The sequence below is a fragment of the Vulpes vulpes genome, chromosome 15 (assembly GCF_048418805.1).
Source record: "Vulpes vulpes isolate BD-2025 chromosome 15, VulVul3, whole genome shotgun sequence".
Taxonomy (NCBI): domain Eukaryota; kingdom Metazoa; phylum Chordata; class Mammalia; order Carnivora; family Canidae; genus Vulpes; species Vulpes vulpes.
In genome coordinates this window covers 91,468,926-91,481,926 of record NC_132794.1, presented here as the reverse complement: position 1 = coordinate 91,481,926, position 13,001 = coordinate 91,468,926, and the positions used below count along the sequence as shown (strand labels likewise).

Genomic DNA, 13,001 nt, shown 5'->3' with positions numbered 1-13,001 from the left:
TGGGGTATGATGAGGAATAAAAATTTTTTTAAGTTATCATCAATAATGGCCTTTACTTTTTAGAAAAGGCAAACAAATACTGAGGTAACTTCACTAGAGGCAGATCCCTTTTGGTTAATTTTTTAAAAATGTATTAAGAATCTCAAAAAGAAAATAAGGTTTAAAGCCAACTATTCTACTATCTGCACTTAAGCACTTCAAGTTATTTTTCCTAAACAAGAAAACTTTTCTTTGGTGTTGTTTTCACTACTTGTAAGCAACCAACTTGTCCTACACTTGTACACCTAGGATATTTTTAAATGACTGGGAAAACAATGTTACCTGATTGAAATTGATGGCTATAGCCATCTCAACTTCAGAGTACTCTTAATTTAAGTTCCAGTGTTTAACGAATGGCAAATTGAGGGTTTCCTGTCTTTTGTTTTGTTGTTGGTAGCTTTTTATTTTAAGACAGACTGAATTTCATACCTGTCTAAGTGAATTCTTCTCTGGTATTATCTTCCTAGGGGGTTCGCCATTATTACAGTCTTCTCTCTCTGAGGAATTCTGTGAAAGAAAGTAAGCTTTAATTCAGTTCTCATTATCTTCAATCTTATTCTATGGGAGTAAACTGAATTACATTTCTAATTCTGTAAGCTAGAATACCATGTATATTTATGCATTTATTCATTTGAAGATTTATATACATATAGATATACACTTAAGTAAAGGGAAAATATGCCCATGTATATAAATAAATGTAAGCAGGGACCTAGGTGCAAAGTATTTCATCTATATTTAAGCACTGCCCAGCAGATCACAGTCATCAGAAATTTAGTTTATTGCCCTTTGAAAATGCGGGTTGACACTGGACTCAACAAAGCTCCAGTTTATACTTAGCTGATAACAACTTAAACCATGATTATTATCTTCTCTTTTAAATAATTAAACTATAGTAAATATTTGGTCACTAGAAATTGTCAAAGTCTGGATCCTAGGGAAAAAAAAAAGTTCTTTCACTTCTTCCTCTTCTCATATTTGATTTTCTGTCATTAAGAATAACATTGTACTTAGCTCAAAACAATATCATTTTATCAATGGTTTAGGATTAGAGACCATTCTTGCCACTATTATCTCAAACAGCACCTAGAAGACCAGTAGGATTTTTAAATATTTAAGAAGAGGGGAAAAAACAATCCAACTGAAAGAGAGTTCATAATTCTAAATATCAACAGAATAATAAGATAGCAACCCATGGGATGCAAGAAAAGATTTGCAAATCATGTATCTGATGAAAGATTAATATCCAGAATATATAGGGGCACCTGGGTGGCTCAATAGGTTAAACAGCTAACTCATGATTTCAGCTCACATCATGATCTTGGGGTCCTGGGATAAGCCCAAATTAGGTTTCACGCTCAACAAGGAGTATGCTTTAGGATTCTCTTTCTTCCTCTCCCTGTGTCCCTCCTCCAGCTCATGAGTGCATGCGTACACACACATACTCTCCCTCTAAAATAAATACATCTTGTTTAAAAATCCAGAATATATAGATAAATTGTAAAACTAAACAAACAAAAAAACCCCACACAACTCAATTCAAAAATGCACAAAGGACCTGGATAGACATTTCTCTAAAGAAGATATACAAATGGCCAACAGCACATAAAAAGATGTTCAACATCACTAAGCATTTCAGGAATGTAAATCAAAACTACACAGAGATACCATATCACATTCATTAAGAAGGCTACTATCAAAAACAGACAAAAACCAAAATATAAATTGGCAAGGATGTTGGAAATTGGAACTCTTATGCACTGTTAGTGGGAATGTAAAATGATACAGCTGCTGATGAAAACAGTGTGGTGGTTCCTCAAAAAATTAAAAATAAAATTATCATATGATCCAACAATTCCACTCCCGGGTATATAGTCAAAAGAACTAAAAGCAGAGTTTCAAGAGGCATTTGTACACCCGTATTCATAGCAGCATTCACCAAAATAGCTAAAACGTGGAAGCAATCCAAGCGTCCAATGACCGATGAAGCAATAGATAAAATGTGATGTATATACATCATGGAATAGTATTCAGCGTTAAAAAGGAAGAAAATTCTAGTATATACTACAAAATGGATGAACCTTAAGGACCTTATGCTGAAGTGAAATATACCAGTCACAAAAAGATAATTACTGTCTGAATTCACTTATATGCGATGCTTAGAGTAGTCAAAATCATACAGAAAGCAGAATGGTGATGGCCAGGGGCTCAGAGAAGTGGAGGAATGGAGAATTATTGTTTAATGAGTATAGAGTTTCAGTCTTACCAGAAGGAAAGAGTTATGGAGATGGGTGAGGGTGATGCATGCATAACATTATGAATGTATTTAATATCACTAAACTGTACACTTAAAAAAATGGTTAAGACAATAAATTTTATGTTATATGTATTTCACCACAATACAAGATAATTGGGGGAAAAATTTGGTAATCAACACAGGTAAGTCACTATCTGCAAGGCAAAATACAGAAAATACAAATACAAACTATTTGGGTTCTATTTTCTACAATTACATTTGTAGTGTTTAATATTTTAAAATTTGCAAGTTTAATATTTTTTTGATATAGTCATTACGTTACCTATATTCATCACATTCTAGCTGAGGAGCTACTTTATTTTATTTATTTATTTATTTATTTATTTATTTATTTATTTATTTATTTATTTTATTTGTTCATGAGGGACACACAGAGAGAGGTAGAGACACAGGCAGAGGGAGAAGCAGGGTCCTTGAGGAAAGCCCAATGTGGGACTCAATCCTGGGATTCCGGGACCATGCCCTGAGCAGAAGCCAGATGCTCAACCACTAAGCCACCCAGGCATCCCAGGAGCTACTTTATTTTTAGATCCAGAAATTATTTCTAACATGAGTTTATCTGAAAATTTTCATACAATTATGAAATTATTACTATAGGATCGTAACTGTATTTTAAGCTTAGATATATCTTTTGTGGTTTCTATCAAATTATATATTTTTAAATATTAAAGGATAAGTAGCATGATTATAGTATCATTTTAAGGCCCTTGTACCTCTGTGGCTAACATTTATGTCCCTTGTATATTGCCAGTAGTTGGTGTGACAGGCCAGTACTATAAGACGTTCCTTTTGGGCAGAGATTTAACTTGATATTTTACATTTGTGATGACCACTTTAAGGTAATGGCTCCTAAAATTAAGACAAAGAAGAAAAAACATGCTATGCTACAAGCAAGGCACAGAGACTCCATAACTTCAGAGTTCTAGTGGTTTTTCTCCCCATTTTGGGAAAAAAAAATTTAATCCATCTACAAAAAAATTAGAGAGAGATACAGTTGAATTAATGACTGTAAAGCAATCCAAAAAAAAAGGAAACTAGCAATATAATGTCACTGTAAAATAAACAAAGGAGGGAAAAGGTCAATATTAAACCCACAAAATCAACTTGTATATTTAACTTTTAAGAAAAATAAAGTACAAATCAATGTTTTAAATGCTAAAATTATTTTATGTAATACAAATGTAAGCCAGTATTCAACTATAAATTAAACTTAAAATTTGCAAGTAGCTACTCCTCAGTCCATGAAATTCTACCCCTATTTTATTTAAATAAAATATCATTTATAATCCAAACTGGCTTAATTCATTGTTAAAGTTCTATATTTCAACATCAATTACGTTTTGTTAAAATGTCATCATAATAAACTTGGAAGCCTTGTTACTTTTTGGTAGAAGTTTGTAATAGTGAAGTTATTATGAATCACATTTTAAATCAATCAATCAATCATATTTGTACCCAATAGGTGACTGGGTGAAAATTGATGGTAAACTTAGGTACTAAATTACATAGTGAAAACAACAATGTGAAACTAATAGAGCGAGCAGCATCTAGCTCATAATCCACATTTTTCTTCCTTCCAACCCTCTATTTTATCTGATTTTGATGAGGAACCATTGAGTGGGTATCACTAAATTTGACTCTATTGTTATCATAAAATAGAGGTAGGGAGGATAAACAGTCATGATATGTAAGGAGCAAGGAGTAAGGTACCCTCCTAACAGTGAAGAGAAGAGCCAGAAAGCCAGCAAATAAGAGATGAACAGTTTACAGTCTTGAGGGTAGAGTGAAATAATGAAACATCCATGTGTACTTAAGTGATCACGTCAGTGGTTCTCAAAGCCCCAATGCTCTCCAACACCCACGAGAGCTCAGCAGCACAGTTATCCCTTGTATCATATACCTATGATACATCCAATAAGCAATGTTCATAACTGCCCTGGGTCATCAAGCTAAATTATGCCCAGTAAATTCTATTCAAGGGTCACTACCTGATGCAAGCAAGACTCATCCCACATATTGGTGGACTAAAGACAAATAACAGGATAATTACATAACCTTAAAATACTTCTCCAGAAGATATATAAGAATTACAAAAGGAAAAATAATGACCTCACAGTAGGAAGATCTGGTAGACACCACCTTAACATTATGTGTCTCTTGATAGGTTGTACTGAAAACATTATGACTTCTGAGGTAACCTTGCCAAAAACATAAAATCTCAATTTGATCATAAGAAAACATGAGACTAAACTCCAAATTGAGGGATATCCTAAAAAAAATTACTAGTCTGTGATTAACAAAAAATGTAAGAGTCATGAAATACAAAGAAAGACTAAGGATCTGTTTCAGGTGAAAGGAAACCTCTGATCTGAGATTATTGGGGGGGGGGGGTGTAAATCAAAATTGATGGTAAACTCCTCTGTACAGCATTCTATAGTGAAAAATAATGATCTGCACCTAACAAGATGAGTAGTACCTCTCTAGCCCATACCAACAATTTTCTTCCTCTTGATCCTCCGTTTCATTTGATTTTGATGGGTAAATATTGGGTCAGTATCAGGACATAAAGGATGTTATTGGAACAACTGGGAAATTTTGAATAAGTTCTACAGATGAGCTAATAACATTACAGCTATGTTAATTTCCTGATTGTTTCCCCACTTTAAAAACTCACATATAGACAAATTCACTTGTTTTGGTGTATAACTATATGAGTTTTGGCAAAAAATATACAGTTATGTAACTATAATCAAGATGTAAAAGCAGTTATCATTTCCCATATTCTCTTACACTGCCCCTTTATAGTCAATCCCTTTCCCTTGTAATCAGATTTTTTTGTCTCAATAATTTTGTCTTTTCACAAAATGGAATCATACAGTATATAATTTTTTGAGTATATAAATTATATAAATTTTTCTACCCAGCTTAATACATCTGAGATTCATTTGTGTTGTTGTATATTACCAATAATCCTTTCCTTAAAAAAAAAAAAACTTTTAAAAATCTTTTTTTTTTTTTAAGATTTTATTTATTTATTTTAGAGAGAGAGAAAGAGTAGTGTGCAAGCAGGAGGAGGGAGAGGGACAGGGAGACTCCACAATGAGTGCAGAATCCAACGTGGGGCTGGATGTCACAACACTGAGATTATGACATGGGCCAAAACCAAGAATTGAATGCTTAAACTGACTGAGCCCCCCAGGCCCCCCAGTAGTCCTTTCCTTTTTATTGCCAAAGAGTATCACTGTATGGATTACCACAATTTGTTTATATATTCAATTTCCTGATTTTGATCATTTGTACTGTAGTTATTTAAAAGAGTGTCCCTGTTTTTAGGAAACATAAAACGAAACACTTAACGTTGGTAACAGGATATTATGTCTGTAACTTTCAAAATGGTTCAGAGAAAAGTAAATGGATGTGAGCATATATTTGTATATATAAATAGAGATAAAGCAAATGTGGCAACATGTTAACATATGGAGAATCTGTGTGAAGAGTACAAGGGGATGCTTTGCACTATTCTTTCAACTGTTCTATAAATCTGAAACTATGTAAAAATGAAAATTAACTAGTAAAATAGATGAAATCTAGAAGAAAATGTCAAAAAATGGAAAAACAGTGTAAATGAAAAATGAATAGTAGGGGAGGGAATCCCCTCAAATATAAATAACAAAAGTCATATTCTACCACTTCATCCTGAGACAATTAGAAAACCCTGACTGCTTAGGACAACTCATTTGCAACACTCAGACTGAACACTTCATTATAGTAAATACATTTGCAGAATGTATTTGTAGTCCTAGAGTAACAATATTGGTATAAATAGTAGCTTTATATTAAAAGATTTCTTAAAAAGATGCTACATAATTTGTTACCTTTCATATTAACTCAAGTATTTCTCTCTTAGCCCAGCATTTACTAGTTTAGAACTAAAAGAAGCAGAATAAAAGTCTGTCTGATAACTGAAGTTTAGCTTCAAACTGGACACATTTGGGTTGTAACATCTACAGACATTAGAAGAGAGGTTTGGGTAGGAAAAAGTCAATAAAGTGAAATAATGCTACAACTTGTACATTAGATCTCAGGGATGTATTTTGCACAAAATGTTTGTAGGAGTAACCTGGGAGTGAATAAAAAGGAAAAAGAAATTACCTCAAAGAAAATATTCAGATAAATTTAAATAGTCTCAAAATCAACATATCTAAATTTAAAGTAGTCTTTTACTATTCTGACCCATCCTAAGCCATCCCCTTCCCTCCCAATTTTTCTTTCCATCCCAGACTTAAGTCCTCTGCCAATTTTTACTCTTTCTTCCGACCCCCTTCTGCCTTTTTTTCTTGGAATGTATCTAACCAATTTCAGCTCTTCCATTTTTCCTTTCAATCATCTATTTTTAATAGACCTGACCCTCAGTTTGTATTTCCATAACCTCTACTCTAGTCTAGACCCCAACACCTATTATACCACCAGTGCTGTTACTATTGAGATAGCCTCCTGATACCCCTGCCTAAATCCATACCTGATCCATTCTATATACTACTGTCCAGAACCATGTTCTTAAAAGACTTACTTCACTCTACCCCACACCATGCTCAAAATTTTTTTATTATTTTTTTAAGATTGATTTATTTATTCATGAGACACAGAGAGAGACAGACAGAGACACAAGCAGAAAGAGAAGCAGGCTTCTCACAGGGAACTGATGCAGGACTTGATCCCAGGACCCTGGGATCACGACCTGAGCCCAAGGCAGTTGCTCAACCTCTGAGCCACCCAGGTGCCCTAAAAAATCTTGTCCTATTATCTTGTCCTATATCTTTGTCCTATTAGATTGAGTCCACACTTCTTACTATATAGCACCCATAATCTGGCCATTTTGCCTTTCCATCAGTCTCTGGAACCACTTATTTTAATATTCTTCAAAGTATGAAAAGTACTCTTTCATCCCTGTGCTTTTTCTTTTTTTTTTTTTTAAGATTTTATTTATTTATTCATGAGAGACACACAGAGAGAAACAGAGACACAGGCAGAGGGAGAAGCAGGCTCCCCGCAAAGAGCCCAATGTTGGACTTGATCCCAGATCCTGGGATCATGCCCTGAGCCAAAGGCAGACGCTCAAACGCTGAGCCACCCAGGTGTCCCTTCCCTGTGCTTTTCTTTTTCTTTTTTTTTTTTTAAGATTTTATTTATTTATTCATAGAGACACACACACACACACACACACACACACACACAGAGAGAGAGAGAGAGAGAGAGAGAGAGGCAGAGACACAGGCCGAGGGAGAAGGAGGCTCCATGCAGGGAGCCCAACGTGGGACTGGATCCTGGGTCTCCAGGATCACACCCCAGGCCACAAGCGGCGCTAAACCGCTAAGCCACCAGGGTTGCCCTGCTTTTTCTAATTCTATTTCCTCAATGTGTAATATACCCCCCTTTCCTGGGACTCCTGGGTGACTCAGTTGGTTAAGCGTCTGACTCCTGGTTTTCGGTTTAGGTCATGATCTCAGGGTTGTGAGATTAGGCTTCATGGCAGGCTCTGCTCAGAGCAGAGTCTGCTTATGATTCTCTCTCCCTTTCCTTCTCCCCCTCCCCCTGCTCACTCATTCTCTCTCTCTCTCTCTAATATCAAAAAAAAAAAAAAAAGATTCCTTTCCTGATCTCTTCATCATTACAATCCTGACTCGAGTCAACTAAAATGATACTTTCTCTGAAAAGCCTATGCATATCCCATCCCCTCTTCCACCTACTCCTGCCCCACTTACCCCCAGCTGGAACTGAATACTCTGAATTAGCATTTTATTTCTATTTTGGCACCTATGCCTTATATCTCTCTACATTTTATTTCTCTACGAACAAGCTTCCCACTCCTACCCTGCACTATAAAATTCCTTCTGGGCAGGGCTGGTTTCTTTTTCATCTTCATTTTCCAGTGGCTCAGCACAAAGTTTGAGAATGTAATATGAGTTTTTAAGTGTTTGTTGGATTGAATGCAATTGCCAGATTAATCTTTCTTAAATACCACTAATGTCATAATGGTCTTTTTTCCTCAAAAACGTTTCATGACCCTTTCTTTCTATGAAACCAGATAAGAAATTCTAGGCCTGGTTTCCACCAGATAAGAAATTCTAGGCCTGGTTTCCAAAACCTTCCAAAATTTTCTGCTATATTACATCAAGTTATTTGCATCTGCAAACATTTTCTGCCTTAGTTAAGCAAGTCTCTTCATAGTCTTATAAACATGTGATACAATCTCAACATTTTCAGGCTGGAAGGATCCTTAATTTTAGTGTTGTTCACTAAACAATTATAAATACAAGAACATTTTTTAATCTATTCAAGCCCAACCATTTTTTTTTTTTTAAGATTTTATTTATCTATTCATGGGACACATAGAGAGGCAGAGACATAGGCAGGGGGAGAAGGAGACTCCCCAAAGGGAGCCTGATGTATGACTGGATCCCAGGACTCCAGGATCATGACCCGAACCAAAGGCAGACGCTCGACCACTGAGCCACCCAGACGCCCTAGTCCCACTCATTCTTGAAATGAATTTTAAATGTCATATACTCTAAGAAACCATATAACTATTCCATCTTTCTCTCCTGGAAATTCCTTATCATTTTTATCTTGGCCCACACAACTTAGCAATTAGATAAATGTTTGCATGTTATTCTCAACTACCCGACAACACTGAAAGCTTACTAGAGAAAAGCCTTTGAGGCCCCCTCTACTTCCCAACATGTTACATAATATATGACTATGTGCTTAATAAATAATTGAAGCCCTATACCCACACTGTCCAACTAGTTTTTAAAAAAAGTTTTCAAAGCAAAAAATCTTCACAGTTATACCTCAACTACAGTCTACTATCCTATCACCTATATGCCAGTATGACAATTTAGAATTAGTAAGCTCCTGCTCCAAAGAGTTTCTGCAAATAATATTTTCCTGAAACTTAGCCACCTCCACTCATTTACCTTTCATCTATGACAACCTGATACAAATGGCAAAGGTGAGTAATCATGGCAGAAGTCCTATGGCCCACAAAGCCTCAAATATTTATCGTCTGGTCCTATTTTACAGTTAAAGTTTGCCGACCCTTGATTAAGAAAGAAAAGTTCTTCGTAGATATGCAAAGCATTCCTAATTCTTCAGAGCTGGATTTTTTGTTTTTGTTTTATTTTGGTTTGCTTGTTTTGGTATCTAAAATAAGAAGTAAACAGATTTTGATGATAGCACACAGCAGGTTTATGGCTAGGGCCATATTCTCCATGACCTAGTAAGTGGCTTATTTACTGTTTTCAGTTATCTATCTGAACACACAACTCCTGATGACATGGATAATCAAGAGTTGATTATATAATCAAATGAAAAACTAAACTAATTTACACAGTGATGAAAAGTCAAGCCACTCATAATGACTTACCATAATCTTTGAATAAGCATCTTGCTCAAGGTTGGATGGTACAACAGAGCCTAAGCCTGTCTGAAGAGACATCTGTTATAAATAAAATAATCAGCTCCAACACTAGAAGTAACATTTTCCACCTATGCCACTTTCCTCACTGAGAAAATTCAAAAGGATTCTGTAACCAGGAAAGTTATACTATTTTAGTGAAGCAGATAAATTGTGGTTAATTATAACTCTGATTTGAACACATTTAAAAAATGGAGTCATTTGATCATCATCATGTAGAATGACAACCACAGGAAGAAAACAATTTTGAGACCAATTTCTAGTAGCTAGTTGCAAACATCATACAGTAGGCTTAACTGGTAAATTAGTAATAGAATTAATATTTTTCCCATTAACTGATTATATCCTTTGGAGCTAATCATAGCCTACAAATATATATACAATTCTCAAAAATAGGAATAATTATAATTTTACAGGATTAAAAGTAACCTAACTACATGGATAAAAATCATTCAAACTCCTCAGTGAAAGGTGACTTAAACAAAATATTCTGTGTATCTAAACAAATTCTAATTAAGCCTTCTAGGATACTAAAATGGGGAAAAACATAGGTTATTTAAGTTCAGAAGCTTACTGAAGAATCCTATTCAAAGACCAGTTTTAGGGAGGACCTGGAGTGTCCTCCTAAGATAATATTCTCTAGCATGTTTTCATGCACACTGCTTCTCCAGCATATCATTTGACATACTCGATTAAACCACAACCACATCAAAGCCTCCCCATCCTGTTAAACTTCAACAAGATCTACCAGTTAAAGCTTTCAAGCAGTGATATTTTGTAGTAGTATACCAATCCAAGCACAGTACTAAGAACCAGATATAATGGAAAGCACTCTCAGACAACCAAATACACAGGACTTCCACTAGTACTGCCTTACTTTCTATGACAGAAGTAAAAAAAAATAATAATAAAATAAAACAAAACAAAAAAATCCAACTAGATTTTTTTTCCTCCTGCTACACTGTCCGACAATAATTATAAAACACTACAGATGCAGCCTTTCTCAAAATGCAAAGGGATTGTGTATATTTGCAAAGAACAACTATTTTTTATGCTTCCAAATTCTTAATCCTGTTTGGAGCTGTCAGTGGGGGTTAATGGAAGCCTTGGATAGGAGAATTCCAATCTGGTTGGCAGATGGATAGGTTGGTTATAGCTGCATAACTATGTCTTGCCTGCAGGCACAATTCAGAACACTGTTAAAGCAATATAAAGTCTCTGTCAAGCTGAACCATTTGGATCAGTAGCAAGGAGAAATAATAATAAAAAAGAAGTTCATTTCTGGGCCTTGTGCATTTATGCTAGTATGCAGAAACTGATTAATTGTCATAGTGTGCTGGTCTTCTATACTTCAGATTTCTACTTCTGGAGTAGATTTTGCATGCTAATATAATCATTCTCCCTCTTGAGACATTAGCAAATAATCAAATGAAAAACAGGATCATAATTTACTGAGATTCAAGCAATTCTCTATGCAAATTTGACTTGTTATTGCTGCTGCCTCGTTAATCTGAATGCCTTTGACAAACTCCTTTGATTTATGAACTCGTGACAACTCCAATGTGTATATATTTTGCTAGATTGACATTATCATTAAGAGTGGGTGGACTGAGCTCACATGAATGGCTGATTTTATTCGCTGGTGTCTGCTGCTCAACAGCTGAGCATCTCCTCCTCACAAAGCCCCTGAGCGTCAGGCTCTTCCCATCTTCCCATCCATTCATCATCTCGATGTTAATTGGCCCAGGCTTTAAGCAAATTTTCAACACGATTTAAAGGCACGATGACACTGATTACTGACCCTCTGCCATACGGTGCCTATTGATTAACCTGACAGAGATGATGAGCTTGAGGGAAACTAGGTGTGTGGGGACCTTAGGGGGAAAAATATATTGTCTATGCAGGCAAACACTTGTCATTACCTCACAAGCCAGAATTTGCACTGCACACATTCTTAAAACACACTACTGCTTTAACACCTACAGCTAACACAAGAAGTGCTTTCTGTATTCAGAGATATTACAGATATGTCATGTCAAAGCACATGACACATTCGGTATTTAGAAGAACTCCCCAGATAGATGGCTGCCTTTCAACCAATTATACTTGTGCTAGCCGATGTATATACTTTAGGTTAAATTCAAAGAAAGTGCTGGGTGGCTTGGTAGTGTTATATCATATAAGAAAAGAATAGAATAGGAAAATGAACTAGGTTCTTAAAAATAGAGAAATGAAAAAAGGAAGGAGTAAAACTGCTGTCATTCCACCACTACTATAATAAGCTCCCATTCTATCACTATTAAAATAAGAGATACTCTAAAAAAAAACAAAGAAAACAACAAATTCTATTTTCTGTTCTTTAAATACTGCTACCTTCACTCCAACTGTCAAAGTATTCCTGGCACAGGAATTAACCAATAACTGAGTATTTTAAAATAAATCTGAGTAATATTTAAGTCTAACAAACATTACCCTTAAATTCTTACTTGCCCATTTTCAACAACTGCTATCCAAACTGCTATGTTTAGGGAAATTGTGCAGGACATCTGAAGTTAAGCTTCATAAGAAAACTAAAATGCTTCATTATTTGAGAAAAAAAAAAGTCCATAACTAATAGTTACTGAGCTCACAGATTAGTCACAAAGTTCTCCTTTAAAATATTGCTATGTCTATAAATTTACACAACCAAAGTCATGCAGCATACCATCAGGGATCAGACAAAAACCACCTTTAGATAGGGAAGGTTCTTATTTAAAACAAAGCTGACAAAATATGCTCCCTCTGGCCACACATATCACCATGTTTACTTACGAGTCCTGGGGGGACAGCCAATATACAATTTTAAACACGGAGATTTTGGAGCAGCACTAACAGTTACTCTAAAGCTAAAATAACAGAAAAGCGAACAACAGCCCAGCTGTAGTCTCTATTACAGTGACATGGGCTGTTAATGTAAGAGATCAAATGTTTTTCAAGTCAAACAGCATTGGTGCCTGTTATACTGGAACATGTAGCTTACTCCCTAAAAGCCTGCCTCCTGCTCTTTTAAGATAAACAAGCTCAACTAAGCACTGAGATACTCTGATAAGAAGAATGGAAGAGATGGAGCTGCACCAGGGAGTGACAAGGCAAGGGCATGAAGGAGAAGCAAGCATGCTTTTGTTAACT

At 35.4% G+C, this 13,001-nt stretch overlaps 1 protein-coding gene across 11 annotated transcripts in view; it reads right to left on the bottom strand.

Moving 5' to 3' along the window:
• Positions 1 to 13,001, bottom strand: part of BTRC (beta-transducin repeat containing E3 ubiquitin protein ligase) — a 184,773-nt gene that overhangs the window by 80,486 nt on the left and 91,286 nt on the right. For 6 of the 11 annotated variants that reach the window (XM_025992389.2, XM_025992411.2, XM_072739823.1 and 3 more), the window contains one exon: positions 469 to 546. The exons of the other annotated variants lie outside the window; for them this stretch is intronic. In XM_025992389.2, the coding sequence (XP_025848174.1) occupies positions 469 to 546 (78 nt within the window). The remainder of the gene's footprint in view (positions 1 to 468; positions 547 to 13,001) is intronic. 11 annotated transcript variants of the gene reach the window in all.